The sequence below is a fragment of the Chrysochloris asiatica genome, unplaced genomic scaffold (assembly GCF_000296735.1).
Source record: "Chrysochloris asiatica unplaced genomic scaffold, ChrAsi1.0 scaffold00010, whole genome shotgun sequence".
In the NCBI taxonomy this organism is placed as follows: Eukaryota; Metazoa; Chordata; class Mammalia; order Afrosoricida; family Chrysochloridae; genus Chrysochloris; species Chrysochloris asiatica.
In genome coordinates, this window is record NW_006408528.1 from 28,529,466 (window position 1) to 28,553,695 (window position 24,230).

The 24,230-nt window shown below is 35.8% G+C and overlaps 1 protein-coding gene across 2 annotated transcripts in view; it reads left to right on the plus strand.

The window, feature by feature from the left end:
* The window catches only part of HGF (hepatocyte growth factor (hepapoietin A; scatter factor)), a 92,574-nt gene extending 72,262 nt beyond the window's left edge, over nt 1-20,312 (plus strand). For both annotated transcript variants that reach the window (XM_006834343.1, XM_006834342.1), the window contains exons 12-18: nt 5,816-5,854; nt 7,177-7,273; nt 11,056-11,130; nt 12,323-12,469; nt 13,131-13,237; nt 13,387-13,532; nt 20,136-20,312. In XM_006834343.1, the coding sequence (XP_006834406.1) occupies nt 5,816-5,854; nt 7,177-7,273; nt 11,056-11,130; nt 12,323-12,469; nt 13,131-13,237; nt 13,387-13,532; nt 20,136-20,312 (788 nt within the window). The remainder of the gene's footprint in view (nt 1-5,815; nt 5,855-7,176; nt 7,274-11,055; nt 11,131-12,322; nt 12,470-13,130; nt 13,238-13,386; nt 13,533-20,135) is intronic.
* The last annotated feature ends 3,918 nt before the right edge of the window (nt 20,313-24,230 follow it).

Genomic DNA, 24,230 nt, shown 5'->3' on the forward strand with positions numbered 1-24,230 from the left:
AGGACTTTAAAAAGGTCATGGAAAAATTCCATTATCTTTCTATTCCATTTTTTTTGTGATGTTGCTTTGTATACACACACCTAGTATATGTTAGAAAAAAATAAGTATGAACTACTGAGAATAAAATAGTTAAGAGCTTCAAGTCAGATTTTCTGACAATTACATCTCCACTACTCAATAATTAAGGAGCTCTGGTAGTGTAGTGGTTACAAATCAGGCTGCGAACTGCAAGGTCAGCAGTTCAAAACTACCAGATGTTCCGCAGAAGAAAGATGAGGCTTTCTGCTCCCATAAAGCTTTACAGCCTCGGAAACCCTGTACAGGGTCGCTGTGAGTCAGAACCAACACCATGACACATAACCAAACCCAAACTCAACAATTACCTTGGACAAGTTACTTAGCATGCTTAGACTCATTTTATGCATCTAAAAATTATACAATAAGAGTATCTATCTAGTAGCACTGTAGGATAAGCACTGGACTGCTGATCACAAGGTCGGCTGTTCAAACCCACCAATCATTCTGTGGGAGAAATATGAGTCTGTTCTCATAAAGATTTACAATCTCAGGGTCTCTGAGTGGCACTTGACACAATGGAGATTGGGTTTGGTTTGGTGTCCTATTGGGATACTGTAAACAGTGTATAGCAGTTACTCAAAAACTTTACTTCTGTTTCATCTTTTAATTGATTGATTCATTCATAATTTTCTATTAAATACCTTTAGGAGATCCAATAATATAAATAATACTTCTTTAAATAGTTTATAATGCAGACACGAGGCCTGACGTGGCCCTATGGGTTAATGAACTGGGCAGCAAAGTTGGTTTGAACCACAAGGTCGGTGGTTCAAGCTCACCAGATGCTTTGGAAACCTTATATAAGGTTGCTATGGGTTGGAACCAAATTGGTAACACTTAACAACAACAATAATATATAATGAAAGCATAGATGTCTAGTGGGAAACATGTTATGTTCATAAAATTTTGAATTCAGAGTTTTAAGAAAGAAAGGTATCTTTAAATTTTCAGCAAGAACCAACATTTGGCTTTGAGATTATTCACACACATACAGACTAGTAGGTTCTTACCTACTCTTCTACAGGCAAACACTTTATTGTCTTCTTTCTTCAAATTTAAGTTGAATTAATACATGATACAGTGTGGCACTATTGGCTAATGTGTCAGACTGCAAAGTTGTTTGAACTACAAGGTTGGTAGTTCAAGCTCACCAGCTGCTCCTTGGAAACCCTATACAAGGTCTCTGTGGGTTGGAATAGACTCAACAGCACTTAACAACAACAACATAGTTTGTATCACATATCTGCAGGGGCTTCCAAACGTTTATGGAAAAATAAAATTGAAAGCTAATGAAAAATTTCCACAACTTTTATGAATCGCCCTCATATTTTTCAGGCATGAGTAATGTGGTGGGTACTATGGAGAAAAATAAAAGAGAAATGAAAGTAGTATTTGATGGTGAGATGAAAATAGGCCAGACAGCAGAGTTTCTCAATGTTTTACTAAAAGTGTGCAACAGAAACATTTTAGAGTATTTTTTAAAAAATTCATCAATCCAGAATCTTTGGATTCAGAGCTTTAAGTAGTGCTTCATCTTATTTGGAAGCATATGAAATGTTGGCTTACAGGAAGATATCTATAGAGAGAAAGCACTGGTGGTATAGTTAAGCACTCAGCTACTGATAGAAAGGTCAGTGGTTCAAATCCACCAGCTGCTCCCTAGGAGAAAGATATGTCAGTCTTCTGTGAAGATTACAACACTGGTAATCTACAGGGTAGTTCTACACTGTCCTATGGGATACCGATGAGTCATAATTTGATTTGATGACAGTGGATTTGGTTTTTGCTGTATCTATGTAGAATTCAAATTCTAAAAATGTGATTTTAAATAAAAGTTGAAATATTTTCGTAAGTACTGTATAATGACTAGATAGTGTTCCACTTAGCTGATCACCAGGTTCTTCTTCCTAGTCTAATGCATTTGAATAAGTGTGTTGACATAGATATATTGACTAGATCATGAACTGTCAGAAAAAGGAACAAATCTGTCCTTGAAAGCGTACAGCCAGAACGTTCCTTAGAAGTTGGAATGTTGGTACTTGGTGTCACATAATTTGGGCATGCTATCAGAAGGGAGCAGTCCCTGGAGAAAGATACCATGCCTGGTAAAATAGAGGATCAGCAAAATAAATGGAGGCCCTCAATGATATGGATTGACATAGTGCCTGAAGTAATAGGTTCAAATCTAGCAGATGTCATGAGGATGCACAGGCGTGGGCAGCTATTCATTCTGTTGTCATTATGAGTCAAAATTGACCCAACAGCACCTATCAACAACAACAATAATGAACTTAATTTCATTAAAGAAATTAAGGAATTTGTTGATCAATCTGGTGGTTAGGAATAAAAGACTTCATATTAATTAAGGATAAATTGAACATATCAGTCTTTCTCATCACAATTACGAGAAATAATATATAGTTGTTTATATTAAAAATGTTAAGCAATTGACTTAAGTGAAAAAGCTACTAGTTTGGATGTTTAATGACCATGTTGTTGTTGTTAAATGCCATCCAGCTGATTCCAACCCATAGCGACCCTGTGTTGGGTTTCCAAGGAGCAGCTGGTGAGCTTGAACCGCTGACCTTGCAGTTCAAACAACTTTGCAGACTGGTGAATTAACCCACAGCACCACACTAGGACTCCTTAATGGCCATAGTCTGAATTAATTCTAGCTTTTACTAAAGACTGACCTCAGTCTACTTTTAAGACAAAACCCTGCATCAGGATAAACTAATTCATTTAAAATACATAAAATGTGGAAAGTAAACATTGAGTAAAACCCTTTGCATGCATTTATTAATTCTCTTGGGATTGCTCAATAAGTAACAATCAAATTTGCATCTATTATGAAGGAATCCATTGTCATTATTTATTTATTTATGGTTCATTTATTTTAGCTTAGAGCATGTCTATGGATTAACTACCAGCTGGGCCTAAACAGTGCCTGACTGAAATTTATGCCATCAGTTCTGAACCATTAGCCATTAAGCTCCAGGAAATGTCTTGTGCGTTATTCATTACTGCAAAAATGCTTCCAAATTGTAGCATCTTCTAACCCTTTCTCTGCGTAGCAATTAAACCCCAGTAGGGAGATTATGAAAAAAGAGTAATTAGCACATTTTAGTTAGAAATCACTTGCAGTTTTCAGTTGACTTTTTTCATTAACCATTTTTTTTTTTTTTCCTGCTATTGAGAAAAACTAAACTTTGGAATACTCTAAAAAAAATAAGATAATTGTATTTTGTTAATCCTCTCTTCCTCACTAACGTTGCTAATTCCTCTCCTTGAGAGGTTTTGCAATGATTTTTTAAGTATATCCAGTTTTAGTTATTTTAAATCTCATGAAAATCAAAGCAACCTTCAGAAAAAAATATAAATGGACCAAGTGACAGTTAAAAAAAAGGAAAATGAGCCATGAGTTTGACAATCAAGGAGGATTAGTCTTATTCATTGGTCGGTTCATTTGTGTTCATTATTGAGCATCTTGATAGAATGTTAAGCTCTTTGAAGCTTGATTCAGTGTAAACAATTCAAAGTGTCAACAGTCATCAAACCAAACATCAGAGTCTCCCCAGATAGAAACCAAACGACTCCTTATATCAACCAATATCAGTAGTCACAAACGTAACAATAGCCAATATAACTGATACAAAATCACTTATAAGAATACTGCAGGTATGGTGTAGTTGAGTTTTAATGAAAGGCAAAACCATCTGTTGTTTTCTGTACTTCTTAATGTTAGTAATGTGCACTGCATGTATTGTTGCAGCACATAATTTGCTGATGTTCTCATTCTCAGATACTAACTCACAAATGCTCTATATTATGATTTATAGAGATCCTGATAATAAAAGGCAATAACAATGAAACTTTAAAAAAACAACCCAAAATCCAAAGAGGTATTCTACTTATATCAGAACTCCCTTTAAGTAGAGCCATTTGAAGTGAATCCCTTTGTAAGTCAGGACTAGCAAACTATATTGGCAGTTGAATAGTCTTGATGTTATAGTACTCAGAATGGCTAATAATGTTTAGTAAATTATCTGATTCTTGGTTGTTTGGATATTGCTAAATAGCTTTAGTTTTACAGAACAGAAATACTTACGAATACAGGCAGTTCCTTAGTTACTAATACCTGACTTTTGAACAACTCCAACTTGCCCTTTAAATAGGGTTGCAAACCAATTTGAACCAGTTTTGTCATGGCCATCGATGAGAAACAGGAACCTGAAATTTTACAACTTGGTTATTTGATGTGGTAAGCTTACCTTACCATGGAAAACTTTCAGGTTGAAGCCCTGGAATGGGAGACTTGGAAGAGGCTAGGGAGACAGAAGTATGAGACTGGGTTATTGACAGAACCCTGGAGAGCCACGTTAGCTGACATCTTTAAGTGGGATGTCACCATCTTTGAGCACCCTGTTTTGTCTCAAAATCCTTTTTTTGTTTATGTAAATTTACCCTCACTGTAATATAGTGCACAGTGGATTAAGTAAGTGTTGGGTTGCTGACTATAAGGTAGGCAATTCAAATCTCCCAGCCACTCTTCAGGAGAGAGATGAGGCTGCCTGCTCCAATCATAATGTAGTCTCTGAACCCTGTGGAACACTGTAGTTTTACTCTGAGCCCGAATCAATTCATGGCAGTGAGTTTGGTTTTGGTGGTAATACGATTAAACCTGGAGTCCTGGTGGGACACGGTGGGTTAATATGCTGGACTGCAAGTTTGGCTTGAACCACAAGGTCGGTGGTTCAAGCTCTATAGTCACTTTTTGGAAACCCTATACAGGGTCGCTATGGGTTGGAACCAACCAAGTCCATGACACTTAGCAACAACTAAAACAATAATTGAATCAAGCCCTGGTGGTGGTTGGTGATGTGCCGTGGAGTCGGTTCCAACCCATAGTGACCCTGCACAGGGTTTCCGAGGCTGTAAATCTTTACGGAAGCAGAAAGCCTCATCTTTCTCCTGTGGAACAACTGGTAGTTTTGAACTGCTGACCTTGCTGTTCGCAGCCCGATTCATAAACACTTGGAAGAAGTGCAGCCTGAGTGCTCCTTAGAGGCCAAGCCAAACTTGGTCTCTCATACTTTGGACATATTGTCAAGAGGGACCAGTCACTGGAGAAGCATATCATATTTGTTAAGGTGGAGGGTCAGAGAAAAAGAGGAAGACCCCCAACAAGATGGATTGGCCAAGTGACAGCATCGATGGACTCAAGCGTGGCAACAGTAGTGAGGTTGGCCCAGGATGGGTCAGTGTTTCATTCTGCTCTGCATAAGGTCGCTATGTGTCGGTACTGACTCAATGGCACCTAACAACAACTCCAACAACTCACAATAAATTCTTTATAACATTGTTGTGCTTAGCTGCTGTTGTTAGGTGACTTCAAGTTGGTTCCGACTCACAGCGACCCTGTATTAATTTCTGAGGCTGTGAATCTTCTGGGAGCAAAAAGACCTCATCTTTCTCCCATGAAGTGGCTGGCAGACATGAACCTCGGCCCTTGTGGTTCGAAGTCCAGTGCTTATTGTATGGAATTACTTTCACTTAATGCATTTGCAGCTTTTAAATCATTGAAAAGGCCTTGAGACTTTCTGACACTAAAGTAAAGCTAAATAAAAGAGCTGTATGCACCTGTTTTCAATAACCTATGAATTGTTAAAGACAGGAACTGTTGTTCTAAATCCTGATACCGCCTCTAAGTTTTGTATGTATATATTTATTTTTACAGGTGAAGGTGATACTACACCTACCATAGTCAACTTGGACCGTAAGTAACCTTTCAAAATATAAAGTACCTTTCAAAATATAAAGTACCTCTGAGTCTTTCTACATCAGAAATGTTATTTTTATTTTGTATAATAAATACTAAGGAGCTCTGGTAGTGTAGTGGTTACAAATCGGACTGCGTACTGCAAGGTCAGCAGTTCGAAACTACCAGCTGTTCCGCAGGAGAAAGATGAAGCTTTCTGTTCCCATAAAGATTCACAGCCTCGGAAACCCTGTACAGGGTCGCTATGGGTCGGATCTGACTCGACAGCACTTAACAACAACATAATAAATACTATGTTCACTTCCATAATTAAAGTAAATTGGAACTGTTTGTTCTTAATTATGTTTTTCTATGTGCATAAATTAAGTTACAAAGAGAACTAACTGCACACTGAAAATGAAAGTTCGATTCTCAGAAAACCTACTAGGTACTATTTTTTACTTTGAAAAAGCACTTATCTTTGATTTTAATTTAGACACGATGTATATAATGTACCTTCCCAAGGATATTGAAGTCAGAATAAAAGGGGAAATGCTGAAAAATTGTGCATTGTCTTAGTTTTGCTCAGTCTTCAAAGCTCTTGGCTTTCCCTCCAGTCTACCAGGTAAATGACACAATCTCAGAGGTTCAGTTAATCCTCAGTTTAAGAAGCTCTGCTAAGAGCTGCTTGTTTTTTGTTTTTACATATTTTGTGCAGAAAGAAGTTAATCAAGTGTTTTGATCTTAAAAGCCACCTGTTGTGCCCGAGGCTGAGGAAACAAATAGGAATCTAGTCTAGACCATAGAAAGGATAAGACAGAAGGGATGAGGCAAGGAACACAGAATGGGGTCAGGATAAAGTTTACTCCCAAGAATTCTGTATTATTATGCCACTTTGGCATAATGATCTGGACATACTCATTATGTCATTTGAATGCAATCTCAATAGATAGTATGTTGGTAGCTTGTTCAAACAAATCTTACTGTGTTAATTCAGGATTAACTGGCAATAGCTTTCAGTGACATTTAGAACTAATCATTATAAGTAATATTGATTCATTTCATGTAGAGTTGAGTTAGGGAAATACAGTTAGCAACTACTGCCCCTACCATAGCAATTTTTTCTGCCTTGAACTAACTAGTTATTTGTGTCACTCAGCTCCTTAGGTGGGAATACAAGAGTTTGGACCTAATTTGATAATGTGCGCACACTATTTGCTCTTTCATCATAATGTTCTCAGACACAGCAAATGTAGTTACATTCATCTGGTTGTCATTCCATTTAAGAAATCCAAGAGGTACCATTTATTTTTAAATGTTATGTTTGGTTCTGTTTTCAGATCCTGTAATATCTTGTGCCAAAACAAAACAATTGAGAGTTGTAAATGGAATTCCAACGCGAACAAATGTAGGCTGGATGGTTAGTTTGAAATACAGGTAAGTGTTAGTCATGCAAGTCATACATGTCCAGGTTGTTTGCAAATGTTACGTTCTGAAAAGTATGGCTGCATGTGGTCATTCAGGCTGGACAGTGAATGTATCCAAGAATGGACTGATCATATTCCACTTGCCAAATTGTGAACCCCAAATGTTGCAATTCATTCTTCCAGAGGTAGTGCTTTTTTAAATGCTCAGAATGGTCCCATATGTATTGAAAGTGTTCCTAATACCAAGTGACTCTTTAGTTCTGATTAAGCAAATGGCACAGAGAAGCTACTTACACACCACTATTGCTATCACTGTAGTTTTTGTTGTTGTTGCTGTTAAGTGCTGTCAAGTCGGTTCTGACCTATAGTGACCCTATATAGGGTTTCCGAGGAGCCACTGGTGAGTTTTAATCTCCCTTGCAGTTCAAATGGCTTTGCAGTCTGGCGCATTAATCCACAGTGCCATACCAGGACTCCCAATCACTGTAGTAGGTACATTAAATCTGTTCATTATTTCCCAATCTATAAAAATGACTTTATTTTCCAACATGCCCATGAATACCAGAAATTTTATATTTGTGTTTAATTTCTGATTTTTTCCTAGTAATTTTAATGAAAAATAACAATAATTCTAAATTCTAGAGCCTTTTTGTAATTAAGAAAAGGATTATTGTTGTTATTAGGTGCCAATACATCGGCACCAACTCATAGCGACCCTATGTACAACACAACAAAACACTGTCCGGTCCTACTCCAGCCTCACAATTGTTGCCATATCTGAGCCCATTGCTGATTTCACTGTGCCAATTCATCTCATTGGGGGTCTTCCTCTTTTTTTCCGACCCTCCAGTTTAGCTTACCAAACATGATATCCTTCTCCAGGAACTGGTCCCTCCTGATAATATGTCCGAAGTGTGAGAGACAGATGAAGTCTGGCCATCCTGGCTTCCAAAGAACATTCTGGTTGTAGTTCTTCCAACATAGATTGGTTTGTTCTTTTGCAATCTGTGGTACTTTTAATATTCCCTCCAACACCATAACTCAAATAAATCAATTCTTCTTTGGTCTTCCTTATTGTCCAACTTTCATATGCATAGGAGTCTATTGAAAATACCATACTTGGGTTATGCACACCTTAGTCCTCAAACTAAACATCTTTGCTTTTAAACACTGTAAAGAGGTAGTGTACAACAGATCTGCAATATCTTGCTTAATTTCTTGACTGCTGCTTCGATGACTGTTAATGGTTTACACAAGCAAAATGAAGTCTTTGACAATGTCAATCTTTTCTCCATTTATATGGATGTTGTTTACTGGTAGTTGACTATTCTTAATATCATAGTACTCCATGTGGATAAAAAAGTTCTTGTCTTATCTATTTCTTACTGTTCTTAAGAATCCATGACATCTCATATATAAAGACACTGTGAAAATGTTATTAAGTTTAATAATTATGTGGTAAAAACTATATATTGAAAATTGTTGTTGTTAAGTGCTATCAGGTCAGATCAACTCATAGCTCTTTATAGGTTTTGGAGGAGCAGCTGGTGGGGTTGAGCCACTGACCTTATGATTCAAACTGACCTTGCAGCCCAGTGCTTATCCTACAGTACCACACCATGAGTCACAACATGAAATCTGGGTTTTACAACTTTCCATATCTTGCATATATTATGAAATACTGATGTAGTGTTGTAGGATAAGCACTGGACTTCTAACTACAAGGTTGTTGGTTCACAGTCACCAACCACTCCTCAGAAACCTTATATAGTTTCACTATAAGTTGGAACCAACTCAATGACACTTAACAACAACAACACATATATGATATTAAAATGTTAACATATTTGTCTATACTTCCTATAAGAACCCCAATGTGCACAACACCTCAAAATTTACTTTTATTCTTACCACATTTTCCCTGTTTGATTGACACCCAAAACATCCCTCTAGCCCCTAAGCCTTGACACTTTTTTTTTTTCCCACTGTTATTTTTGTGGCTTTCTTATTCTATTTTTTTCTGGCTGGAAATTCTTTATCATTCCTCAAATCCCAGCTTGAATGTCTCTTCTTGATGGAAGCTTCTACTTTTCCTTCACCCCAAGCCTCCAGTAATAAAGTAACAAAGGTGTATTTTATATAGGAACATTAAAGTTAGATAGATTCAACTTGAAACGGAAGTTCTTTTATGAATAGACTGTTTTGTGGTAAGCATAGGGTTTGCATCCTTTGATATATACCAGTAAATTTAAGATTACCATGATACTGTAAAAAATGGCCTCACAATATTATGATAATCTCAAATTGATTATGTACCTTTCAAGGAGTAATTTGTCAAATTTTATAAATATTGATACCAGATAATTCTATTGTAGTAGCTGTCCTATGTGGATAGTACTGAAAGAGAATTGTGAAACAAGCAGAATATTAAAGTTGATTGTGCAGTATGAAGAGTTAATAAAAAATGAGATTTTAAAAAAATTTGAAGTGTTTAATTTTCGTTGTTACAGAAAATATTCAAAGAATTCATATCTTTGAATTCACATTTTTTGGTAATCCCATAATCCAGGATGGAGGCCAGAGGGTAGGGAGATGAAGACTTTATGTTTCTCAATTATTTTTGCCAATTAGAAAGTGTACAAAGATGCTCCTGGTGTGGCACTAAAGGATCAGTACTGGATTGTGAACTGCAAGGTCAGCAGTTCCGAGCCACCAGCTTGTCCTTAGTCTCTATGATTTAAATCGACTCAACAACAGTTAACAACAACAGCAACATTTAAAATTCATGGAGAAGCAGGTGAAACCCTTATCATCAGAGTAGAGAATTATATGTTTTTTTAAAAAAATACTTACTATTATTATTTTTTTATTCAAATTCTTAGTAAAAACTGCTGTTTCGTTATTCTTCCAAAACACATATACTGAGAGGGATAGAAATTAAAACAATATTTTTCTCTGATCCTCCTGTGTGATCTAGACCATAAATAACTGTGATCTTAGTCAGGGACTCTTCTTGCATTACTCTGTGAAGCACTGAACATCTGTAGTTCTTGGAAATGAAAATTGTGAAAAGTTGTACTTTTATTCATGTGTCTGCCAAAAGAACAATGGATTTACAGAGTTTGGATATCAGTGACTACATGTACTAGTATTTATTATTCTTTACAAATGTTTTACAATGTCCATGATTTGTCCTGCAAAAATGTTTTCATTTTGTAAGTGAAATATTGTATGGCTGGTCTTAAGTTGAAAAATTCATTCACACTCAGTTAAAACTTAGTTAACATGGATAAGAACTAAATAGTGATAGAAAAAAAGAAGAAAATAGCATACAGATAATCTATTGCTATCACCAGATGATTTTCAGATTTAAATAAGAATGCAAATTTACATTTTTAATAAGTTCTTATTTTAAAATAGGTCCACATTGAGGTTTTTGGCATTCTGATTTTTCTATATGTGTAGCAATATTCTTTCGTAAGGGCAGGGTGTACATGTTTGAGTGTGTATGTAAGTGATGATGTTGGTGTGTAGTGACTGAGTTTTTTAAATTATGCAAAAAAAGAAATATTTCATCAAAACATAATCATATTATATAAAAGCAAGTGTTAAAACAGCCAATTACAAATATCTCCCTGAAATAAAAAAAAATACTCATGAATCCAATTGAGTCATTTTCTATATTTTCCCCTCTAGTGGATTTGGTTTTAACAGAGCCATAGGATTTACATTAATTGGCAGATACCGTTTCTTGCACAGATGTTACTTGTTTCTCTTTCCTCTTTCTCATAGAAATAAACATATCTGTGGAGGATCATTGATAAAAGAAAGTTGGGTTCTTACTGCAAGACAATGTTTTCCTTCTCGGTAAAGTGATTTTGAAACAAATATTTTTTTTGAGCTTCTAAGTTATGTATGTTTTCTGCTTTCTTTTAAGCTTAAAACTGTGTATTCATTTATGGGGCTTTATCAGCATGTGGAGTGAACAAGTTGATTTATTTTCCAGATTTACCTTGTCTTATAAAACTTACTTTGACGTCTTTTATACGTCTTTTCACAATTAACATAACCTGCAAGGGTTTATTCTAACTTGGAGGAAAATGTTACTAAAATTATAAGAGGAACCTAATTTGCACTATATGTATCTAGATAGAAATACTTTTGCTGTATTATTCATAAAAATTTCTCACTCAAAATCAATGGCATGTTATCTATAAGAGCATTATAAACATTTTACTCAGCTTAGTAATTATGGGGTTGTTATTGTTGTTGAGAGCCATCGAGTCAGTTCTGACTCATAGCCACAATATATAGGATTTCCAGGAGTGACTGGTGGGTTTGAACTGCCAGCCTTGTAGTTCGAAGTCCAGTGCTGATCCTACAGCGCCACACCAGATGTTAAGAACGATACACTGAAAATAGGAGGAACATAAAATCTGGCCTTACAACTTTCCATATCTTATGTATGGTTATGGAGTCCTGGTGTCGCCCTGTAAGAGAAGTACTGATTTTCTAACTGCAAGGTTGGTGGTTCAAAACCACCGGCTGCTCCTTTTTGATGTAAACACATTCTCAGGATAATAGTTAGAATAATTTTTAATGAAAACTTGCATAAGGAAAAGTTATGGAGACAGCCTTTGTAAATTTAATTCTTGCTTCGCATCTAACACATTTGATTTATAAATCTTCAACCCCCATTATCAAACCAAACATATACAAAGTTAAGATAAATAATACAAAATTTGTAGTAAATTATGATCCATCTAGTGTGTTTACCTGAGAATGTTTCGCAAGCTAGTTACTCTGCAGCAAATGCACTTATAAGATTTGTAAATAGCTGTTAGAATCTCAGAAATGTAAAAGCTCTTTCTACTTATGTATGTAGCATTCTAATTCTCCCTAGTAAAAATGTTGCTGTTTATTACACTTGGAATACAATTTTCAATTATGGTGTTTCACTGTACTTAAAAGCAAAAATAACAATATACACACATCTGGAGTATGTTCCAAAATTTAGAATCATATTTTACATTTTATTATTATTTATTTTTGAATTTAGAAACAAAGACTTGAAAGATTATGAAGCTTGGCTTGGAATCCATGATGTCCATGGGAGAGGAGATGAGAAACGCAAGCAGGTTCTCAATGTTTCCCAGCTGGTATATGGGCCCGAAGGATCAGATCTGGTTTTATTGAAGCTTGCTAGGTTAGTTCATTAGAAGATTTTGTATTTTTAATGTACACTAGGATTATTGAAGTATTTTCTTCAGTTGTATGATCTATCCTTTCTCTCTCGTGAAGATTCATCGTAAAATACTGCATATCATATGCATTGAGAGAGAGAAAGACAGTGACAAAGGCATTTTTTAAAATGAAGATAACCAATACTCTAATTTTCCTGCTTTAAAACTGAAAGCTGAATGAGTTATTATTTGGTCACTTTAATATATAAAATAATGATGTGCTTTTTAGAGCACACAGCAGTGCTTTTTTATTCTTAAATGCTATTGTTGTTAATGCTGTCGTTGCCCTTGAGCTGGTTTTTCCTCGTAGTGACCCTGTATATGGTTTCAGAGGAGCTTCTGGTGAGTGTGCACTACTAACCTTATGGTGAGCAGTCCAGTGCTTATCCTACAGTGCCGCATCAGACCTTTTTATTCTTATATAAAAGCAGATAAATGACTCATCTCTCTGCTATCTACTTCTGATTGCTACATTGAATACTAGATATACCCTTGTCATTTTTGTAAGATGACAAGACTGTTTATTTTCTTTAAATATATTAAACACAAATAACATATTTTAATATATATATTTTTGTGTTGGATCCAGTCAAGAACATGTATCTTTATATATTCTCTTTCCAGGCCTGCAGTCTTGGATGACTTTGTTAGTACAATTGATTTACCTAATTATGGATGCACCATTCCTGAAAAGACCACTTGCAGTGTTTATGGCTGGGGCTATACTGGAAGTAAGTATTTCGTAAAAAACAAAGGCAGTGCCATGTAACAAGGTTATATTCATTTTATAGAAATATCATTTTTATTTGTGTCTTATTTTTTTCCACCATTACTTTGTGCTCATTGATTGCATTTTTTTTTTTTTTTTACTCCATTCTAGTGATCAACTCTGATGGTCTATTAAGAGTAGCTCACCTCTATATTATGGGGAATGAGAAATGCAGCCAGTATCATCAAGGGAAGGTGACTCTGAGTGAGTCTGAAATATGTGCTGGGGCTGAAAAGATTGGATCAGGTCCATGCGAGGTAAAAAGAGAGCCCTGTATCCAGAATCCGTGGTGTTGAGAGCACAGTCTCTCATGTTGACCTTTCTCTCTGTGTACAAATATTTTTCTCATTTCAAATTCATTGCCTACTAATCTGTCTAAGAAAGAAATAGGAAAGATAAACTCTTTACAAATTTCTTTTCGCTAAGCAGTAAGACAACCTTACCTTCATTAGCAGCAAGCTATAATGACATTTTCCTCTCAAACAGCATTATTTTTCTTTTAGAAATAATAAATAAATCAATAAACCAATACAGCTGCAACTCTAAGGGAAAGTTATTCACATTAGAAATAGCCAATATGTAGTCTGATAAAATAGCTTGCATTTTTCTAATGCTTTTTCTAAATTTATCTGATCTTCCCCAAACTTCCCTAAATGAACCCCATTAAGTATTACCAGATGCATGCCTAGTATTGAACTTTTAAATGTGCTTTTGGTTAGCCTTTGTGTGTATGTGTTTGTTGTAAAATAGCTCCAAAAGGTCACAGTTTGTTACTTTAAGAGCTTGCATATTTCTATTTGTTAGGCAACTCTTCTTTTAACTTGGAAGTGCTGCTATCCCTATTTAACACAGACAAGCTGTTAGGTTGTTTTAGATTTGAATTTTGACTGTGAGAGACATGCTTTCCAAACTTCAGGACTATGGAATTGGTGAATACTATATGTAGCGTAGTTCTGGTGTGGTGCTGTATGGTAAGCACTGGACTGTTGATCACAAGGTTGGTACTTCAAACCCATCAGCCACTCCTTAGAAACCCATGCAGGGTCGGAATTGACTATGAGTCGGAACTGACTCAACATCACTTAACAACAAATTAAAAAAAAACTGTAACAAGGCATAGATTGAGTTCAATAGCAGTGAGTTGTTTACTAAGTTAAAAAACTTTGTGAGCTGCTCTAAATGGCATGGTTGGAAACAAAGTATGTGATAACAACCTCTTTTGAATTTGGTGTCTTTCCAGTAACTGTGTACAACAGAATGAAACATGTATGCCTGAGTCCATTTATGCATTTACTATATTAATCCCTCTCACTGGGGTCGTCCTCTTTCTTGCTGACCTCCTACTTTTCCAAGCTTAATATCCTTCTCTACAGACTGGTGCCTCTTTCTTTTCCTTTTTTCATTAAGTTTTTATTGTGAACTGAGTGATAGTTTACATCAGTTTTACACTCATGCAATGATTACAGTCTTCCTCTGTGCATGATCATTCAACAGTATTTGCTTCTATTCCCCCTGGGTTTTTTTTTTTTGGATGTTCATAAAAACGCTCAGGATTATATAGTTATTTTAACAACCAAAGGGCACATTCTGCAAGCCAGCCTCTGAGCTGCTGGTACACAACCTTTCTCTTTCCATGGGTCTGGAGTCCTCAGCTCCTCTGTTTTTCCATGTCCTCATCTCTGCCTCCTACCACTCGTCTTTCAGTTTGTTGTATTGTGGTGGCTTGTGAGTTGCTGTGATTCTGGAAGCTATGCCACAGGTATTTTAAATACCAGCAGGGTCACCCATGGTGGACCGGTTTCAGATGAGCTTCCAGATACACAACATTCTTATCAATGGAGAAAAGATTGAAGTTCTCAAAGACTTCATTCTTCTTGGATCGACTATCAAGACTCATGGAAGCAGCATTTGGCAAATCTGCTGGAAAGACCTATAAGTGTTGAAGAGCAAAGATGTCAGCTTGAGGACTAAGGTGCTCCTAACCCAAGTTATGGTATTTTCAATAACCTCATATGCATGCGAAAGCTGGACAGTGAATAAGGAAGACCCTAGAAGAATTGATGCTTTTGAGTTATGGTGTTAGAGGAGAATAATGAAAGTGCCATAGGCTGCCAATAGAACCAACAGATCTGTGTTGCAAGAACTATAGCTAGAGTGCCCCTTGGAGGCCAAGATGGCCAAACTTTGTCTCTCATACTTCAGACACATTGTCAGGAGGGACCAGTCGCTGAAGAAGAATATCATGTTTGATAAGGTGGAGGTTCAGAGAAAAATAGGAAGACCCTCAGCGAGATGGGTTGGCAAAATGGCAGCATCAATGGGTTCAAGTGTGGCAACAATTGTGAGGTTGGCCCAGGACCGGCCAGTGTTTCTTTCTGTTGTACATAGAGTTACTATGAGTCGGTATCTACTCGATGGCACCGAACAACAACAACAACATCTCTGCCTCCATCTTTGGTGTTGCTCCTTCTCTGGATAGGGTCCCACATTCCACTCATGATCTTTTCCCTTGATGCTTTTAGGGTCCCCTGTTTTTGGAATGTAAGAATAACTGCTCCTTGCTTTTTGTTACAAAACTTCTACCTTTACAGTTGTGGCAATTGCAATTAGTCATGATAACAATTATTCACTACTGAATCATAAGAATCTTATCGCCATTTCTTTTCCCTAGACGTAGCTAGACAAGATGAAAACTATTCAGTGGGGATTCTACCTTCTTCTTGCCCACTCTGAAACTAAACTTGCTTGTAAACTTGCAAGCCAATCACTTCATGCCTTTATAGCAACCCCAGCCCCATTTTAAGTAGCCAATGTCTAAATTGCCCATCCCTATCAACCCTGTATACAGAGGGGATAGGATTGATACTTGATGTGAAGCCTCCTTCCCTCTCAGTAGATATTTTGAGCTACTACATCCATAAGGTGGAAGGTCAGAGAAAAAGAGGAAGACCCCAGCGAGATGGATTGGCCAAGTGGCAGTATCAATGGGCTCAAGCATGGCAACAATAGTGAGGTTGGCCCAGGATTGGGCAGTATTTCATTCTGCTGTGCACAACGTTGCTATGAATTGGTACCAACTCGATGGCACCTAACAACAACAACAACAGCAGCATCCATAAGTATAGGTCAAGTTCATTCAATTGTAGCAATTTACAATTGTTTCCTTTATCAGAAATGAAACAAAACAAAATTATCTTCCTCTAGTTGAGTTCTGATCATCAGGCCATCGAAGCTAGGTTAAATGGGTACTATCTACAAGTTTGGGTGTTCTTGTGCATCTCTCCTCACTTTACATCAGCTGGGAGCTTTGCTCTTAGCTCTAGCCCTCTGTGGCTATGTCCTTGTCCATGAGCTCAGGAGTTCCCAGGTCTCACCACACTTTGGATCAATCAGCCCTTCCTCTTCTCTCTCTCATCTCTGGGTTGACAGGAATTTATGGAACATGGTTGAATTCAGCCCATATCTTCATTGCTGCCTTTTCCCCTCTTCCACTCACCAGCAGACCAGTGTAATCACCAGCAAGCTTACATGCCTGCTCATGTGTTCCCTTTGAGATTCAGTCTTGGAGGGGAGTTTGTCCTGAAAGGACTTGATGGCTCCTTGGAAAACAACTTGCTTTTTCTTGCAGTAACCAATCAGACTGCCATTTTTGTTATTTTTTATTTTTCCTGCTGGTCTTTCTTTCAGAAGTATCTTCTGTTCTTTTAGCTGTTCCAGGCTGGTCTGCTTGTCCTTTCAGGTGGGAATGTCCCACCTCAGAATGTTCTGTATAGGGCTCAGGGTTCCCAGAGTGGTGGTTCTTGATAACAGGTCCCAAGTATGTGAGACACAGCCTTGCCATCCTAGTGTCTAACAAGCATTCTGGCTGCACTTCTAAGACAGACTTGTTTATTATCCTGGCTGTCTATGGTATATCCAGTATTCTTCACCAACACTATAATTTAAATATATCAGTTCTTCTTTGGTCTTTCTTATTAGTTGTCCAACAACAATATAATGAGATCATTTACAGCAGATTTGTGCAATGCAATTTTCTATTCGATTTCCTAACTCCTGTTTTTGGAGACACTGATTGTGGGTCCAAGAAAAATGAAGTTCTTGACAACTTCTGTATTTTCCCCACCAATCATAATGTTGCTTGCTGCTCCAGTTGTAAAGATTTGTGTTTTCTTTACGTTGGAATGTAATCTAAAGTGAAGGCTATAGTCTTCAATTTATATCAGTAAGTGCTTCAAGTCCTCTTCACTTTCAGGAGGCAAGGTTGTGTCATCTGCATTTCACAGTTTGTTAATAAGTCTTCATGATGTTGCATTCTTTTTCATATAATTCAACTTCTTGGATTATTTGCTCAGCATTCAGATTGAATAAGTACGATGAAAGGATGCAACCCAGACACACACTTTTCCTCATTTTAAACTATGAAAATAACCCTTATTCAGTAAAACAGTGACACTTAAAACTATAAGGTAATTTGAATGAGAAATTCCCAAGTATTTATATAATCACATCACAACATTAGAGTGCTGCCGTTAAGTGTTATTGACTCTGTTCTTACTCATATTGACCTTTAATTGCAGTTTCTGAGATTGTAAATCTTTGTGGAAGTAGAAAGTCTCATCTTCTCCTGAGTGGCTTGTGGATTTGACCCATCAAACTGGTGGTTTGCAGTACAGTGTTTATCCTACAGAGCCACCACTCTCCACAACATAACAGTAGTTGTAAGGAACTCTGGTAGCATAGTAGTTATAAATTGGGCTGCTAACCTCAGGGTCAGAAGTTTGAAACTACCAGCAGTTCCGCAGGAGAAAGATGAGGCTTTCTGCTCCCATAAAGATTCACAGCCTCGGAAACCCTGTGCAGGGTTGCTCTGAGTCGGAACCAACTCCACGGCACATAACAACAACAGCAACAATAGAATTACATTAGTGAAAGTCTTCCAAGTGAACTGCTTTGAAGAGTTCTCCACTCATTCAAATCAGTAATCAATGGTATACTTGTTTGAAAATCTATTTTTTTTTCAAACCTTATGTAACACAATTCAAAGTAAGCATCCTAGACTAAACTATGCCTCCCTACTGTCTGTTTGAGCGTCTATCCTTCTCCATTTAATTTTCTCCATCATAGAATATCCATGGTTCATTTCTTTTCAACTGTATTACAAGACAAAATTATAGCAATGATTTTTAGTCTGTCTTACCGCATGGCTATTGTGAGAAAATTAAAATAGTCCTAAACACTTTTTCCATACTTGGTGTCAGAAGCCAGTCATTGTGTCTGTAGACACTGCATGGTGGCTGAAAGTGATCAATTATAAACAATAATTTATGTAAATAGCTATATAGCTATTGGCAATGTGGCAGCATCAATGGGCTCAAGTGTGGCAACAGTTGTGAGGTTGGCCCAGGACCGGGAAGTGTTTTGTTCTGTTGTGCATAGTGTTGCTATGTGTGGGTACTGACTCAGTGTCACCTAACAACAAAAACAACAACAACAACAACAACAGGTATGGATAAATATTATGTATTTGCATCTATGCATATATATCTATATTTATATTTTCATATATATATATTGTTATGTGCTGTTGAGTTGGTTCCATCCTATAGCCATGCTGGATAGGGTTTCTGAGGAGTAGCTGGTGAGCTTGAGTCACAGACATTGGGCTTCAAACCACCCTTGTAGTCCAGCATATTGTTATGAGTTGAAACCATAAATGAAATTTAACAGCAACCCTTTCCAAACATTTTTCACTCTTCCATTTGCACCACATCAAAATGGCAAATTTGGATTCCTCAATGGACTAAAATTATGCACTTTTCAATAATATTTAGGTTTTAGAAATTTGAAAAAAAAGAGTGAAGGGGCACTATCGGGACTGTAGGGTGGATGGGGTGGTTTCCTAATGAAATTCTCAAAAGATGCTGCGTGGTACTCTTGAAGAATGAGCAGGGAAATGTCATGATGAAAAACATTCCTTTGTAAAAATTTTTGTGTCTTTTTCTCACCAATGCCATAATCATCTTGTGAGATTTTAATTTTTTTGAGAAAATCTACAAAGATGACACCTTGGGAACCACCCACATATTCATGAAAACACCAGTAATCATAACTTTCTGAACTGACCTCTCTGGCTTGAATTTATACTAGCAGATCCCTTGAAAGTTTCTGTTTTATCTGGACATTTTGTTTAAGACTAAAACAAATGCATTACTGAGAGAACTTGTCTATAGTCATCTACTCATCACAGAGACATGTTTAAACATGTTTTGTTTGGAATAAGCCCATGTAACTATTAACTGGAACCCTAGTAGGGATACCTTTTGAATCATGCTTGTAAATGTAAAAAATCTACCTAATTAAACAAAATTTTAATAGTTGTAGTGTGGCACTGTGGGCTAATATGCTTGACTGCAAAGTCCTTTGAACTACAAGATTGGCGGTTTAAGCTAACCAGCCACTCCTTGGAAACTTTATACATGATTGCTATGTATCAGAAATGACTCAGCAACACTTAACAACAATAACAATAACAATAGTTGTGAATATTCGTCTTCATTCAACAAAGGCAAAATACACTTTCAAAAAATTAGCAAATATTTCAGACAGTCTTTTGTTAAATGACTACTACATGTAGTAAAGCATTTTGGATTTTTACACCTCTCTTAGTTGTACTTCACTGATGTTAAATAGAAAGGCGACCTATGATTCACAGTCTTATGTGTCCGTTGTAGCTGTTTTTTTTCGTTTGCTGTTCATATGTACCTTGAAGACACAATCTAATATAGGATAATTGTAATGACTTTTTTAAAGTTGCTGTAATAATGCTTTGTTGTTCTTGTTGTTCCATGTTTTATTTTTAGGGGGATTATGGTGGCCCGCTTGTGTGTGAACAACATAAAATGAGAATGGTTCTTGGTGTTATTGTTCCTGGTCGAGGATGTGCCGTTCCAAATCGTCCTGGTATCTTTGTTCGAGTGGCATATTATGCAAAATGGATACATAAAATTATGTTAACATATAAAGTACCACAGTCATAGCTGAAGTACGTCTGAAGCTTGTCAGTAGAGCTCTATTTACATGAAGATATCAGAGAATGTGGAATTAAAATGTCACTTGTAACAACCCTAACTCAGCTACGTGAGTGTCACATTTGTTAAAATGCTTATTAATATCTGTGAGTCTTTCTGTTGTTTTGTTTGTCAGTGTTAATTTGTAAACGTTGAAGTGAATTAAGGTACATGCAAATGTAATAACATTTTTCCTGAAGATACTTGAATGGATTACAAAATGCAAAGGTATGCTTGATGATAAAAGATTTAATGGAAAAGATCTACGCTGCTTTCCGAAGTTTGATTCTTAATAATACATAAGCCATAAGTTAAATGTTACTTTAACCTCACTAGAACCATTTATTGTCTTATGTCCTTAAGTTGTAACTCTATATTAAATTATACTACTTTTCGTATACCATAGGTTATATTTCATGTACTTCTCACACTGTATCCTACTATAGTACTACACAAACGTACTTTTGCCAACATATGTACCCACATGCTTGAGTACACATGTGCATACATTAGAGTTTAAATTGTGTTGCATTTAATGTAACCTTTAAATATTTTAGAAGGGTATGCCTATAAATTTTCCTCATGAAAAATAAAAATTTTAAAGAGCAATCAAAATATTAAGGAAAGGTACAAGGTAGAAGAGACTAATGTATCCTTCTCACATAATCTACAGTTGATTTTTACTTATTGGCACTTACAGTCAGGTCATGATTGACAGGGTTAAAGAATGCTATAGTCTGGGGATTTAAATACATCAGTCATTGCTGTTATTTTATGTAGCTTCTTATTCTTAAATGGAAGGAGGGAATATATACGTTTGTATTATTTATTTTTTCCAAATTTAATCCAACAATTTACGCAATATGTTTTTCGATCTACTCTAAATAATTTTTTAAATTCTTAGTTAAGTGTCAAGATAAAGAAGCTTTCAAGTGTTTTGATCATTGAATTCATTTTACGACTTGCTTCTGTGATTGGCTTTTAACTCAACCCTCTTTTTAGTTTTAAAAGTTTAAAGGGAAATTTTCCATATACCTCTAAAATGTGGTAAATAGCCATCTCAATTCATACATTGAAGTATATTGTTGTTGTTGTTAAGTGCCTTCGAGTCGGAGCCGACCCATAGCGACCCTGTACAGGGTTTCCGAGGGTGTAAATCCTTACGGGAGTAGAAAGCCTCATCTTTCTCCCGCGGAGCGGCTGGTAGTTTCGAACCATAGCAAAGTAATAATTATTTTTCTCAACTTGGAAATATTTTAGCCTAATATTCACTCATGTAAAAGGAAAAAGAAAAAGAAAGGAAGAAAGGGAGCAAGAAAGAAAAGGAAAGAAAAAAGAAAGAGCGAGAAAGCAAGGAAAGAAATGAGCTTTTCTAAAATTTGTATTCGATTATTTTTTTAACAAGAATTGTATTTGATGAATTTGATATCTTATCAAGATACCTGCATTTTGCTTTACTTCATTTTACAAAGATAATGCTATGAAAGTATTTATTCAATTATCTTAATTTGGTATCATAATCTTTTTGTTAAGTCCCATCGAGTTGGTTCTGACTCATAGCTACTCTATATAGGGTTTCTTAGGAACGGCTGGTGGACTTGAACCATTGACCTTGCAGTTAGCAGTCCAGTGCCTATCCTTTAGCACCATACTAGGACTCCTGGTATCGTGATAGCCAAGTTATATTTAATGATTGTATTTGTCACACTTGGTCAAAACACATATATTTTTCAAAAAATGGGGTAGTTGAAACTAATAGGATGAACTTTCTGAATTTTCAAAAAATATTTCAAGTATATTAAAAATAACTATTGTAGTCATTTGAACACAGTATTTTTCTCTGACTTGACTCCTTTGAAGGGTCTGAACAATGCTCTAAAAGCTCTATAGCATACTATTCAATCTTGAATAAAATGGTTTTCAATTTCTAGAGATCCTCATCTAAAGAGTATCTAAATTCAGACATGCCTATCCAGACTGTGGCATATTTCTTTATAAATGGTATGTGCTTATATCAAGAAAGTTACTGTGAAAGCAAACAGAGCTTCCAACAAATTGCCAGTCTACACCATTTTATCTGACTGTATTTCTCCTTTCCTTATGTAACACACCATTATAAAAAAAAAAATACAGAAATTTCAAGGCATATTGTCTAAATACTAAAGTATTTTTTTGCATACTTCAAAAAAAAGTATTTCCTCTGGCATCGTTTTGTTTCCCCCACCGACCTGTGTACATTTTATTAATTCATATATTAATGATATTTATAAAATATTTAGATTAATTTCAATACTTTAAAAATCCTCCCTTTTAAAGTAGTTTCTTCATATGTTTATCTTTAAATGTCCATATAAAGTGAAATAAGGACTAGCTTGCTTTAAGGTGAAGTTAACTCAGTCACTTGGACTAAGTGGTTTCAAATTAATACAATTATAAAAAAAAACCAGCACCAATAAATCTTCCAATGCAGTGTACAAAACAGTTTTTCTATCTGTGGGAGGGTTCCTTTGTGATTGGGGGAGATTGGTGGATTTGACAATGAAAGATGAGCAAGATCCGTATTATTTCGCATGGTGGCGTAGAGTATCATAATTCTATTGAACTCTGGGAAAAAAGATGTGATTCACTGGCTCTATGCTACTTATTTCTTCTTAACAAACTGCAAAACATGGACAAGCTCAGTGTATCCCAAAATTCATTTAATTTTGTTTCATGACAAAATAACCTTCAAAATCAGAGCTTTTCAATGCTATTTTTGTTTTACTTGCTTGAGTAATAGTTACATGTTTTAATTATAGACATTTTCTTATGTCTACTGGGAATAGAAATGTAAAATTAAAATATTTGTCATAATACCTCTGCTGTGCAGAAGGGATGATAATCTTTTTGTATACATCTTTAGTTTTATTGTAAAATATGTTAATGACTTTTGCCTATTTGCTGTGGGCAGGTCCTCAGTAAAATGGTTTACATTGAGTCAATCTCTAGTATTAACAGGCTCTTGCTTGCTCTCTAAGTGTTTCAAACTATGAGAAATGTGAGACACTGGAAGGCAAGGAAAAATAACAATCATGGCATGTAACAGCAAAAATTGAATTTCACTTATTCCTGTGAATATTTCTTGTTAGTACCAATGGTACTGTACAAATGAATATTATAGCCACAGCATTTTCTTCAAAAGAACACTGTCAAGAAGTGAAAATTTGCTATCAGGCATTCTCTTGTTTAAAAATTACGTTTTAAAAATGAAACACTGTTTTTGTAAGATTGCCGTTACGAGTTAAGAAATCCTCTTAGTGACTTCTTATACTGAAATATCTTAAATTGATATACGGATGTTAAAAAAATAACTGCTTTCAATTAGTTATGCCCTAAATTTATAAACAAGCTTATTTGTAAAATAAAAAGAAAGTGTGAATAAATTAGTCTTCATGATGAAGTCCAAAAACAAAACCAAAAAAATATATGTTTCAACATTCATTTGAATTTATAACTATAAAATTACTAATACAAAACAGAACAAAAACTGACAACAATAACAAAAATAATAATCTTTGGGCCCTATAAATCTTGACAGTGTAACTTTTTAAGTAGTTTAATTTCCATTTGTATAGAAAGTTTCTACCTGTAGGAAACTGAGAATGGAATCCTGTGGATGTTATGACTGTTTGTCTTGTGTGTACATAGGAAATTGATAAGCTGCCTATTGAGTGGTATAGCTGGATGCATACCCAAAAAAAGGGAACACTGTGGTTATGACTTGTATTATAAAGTTTCTGTAGTTAATAAAGTTATTATTTTTGTAACCTTGATTATATTATTAATAATAAAATATTTTATAAAAATGTTCCCCTTCTTATAATTATACTTATGGACATATCTTAACTT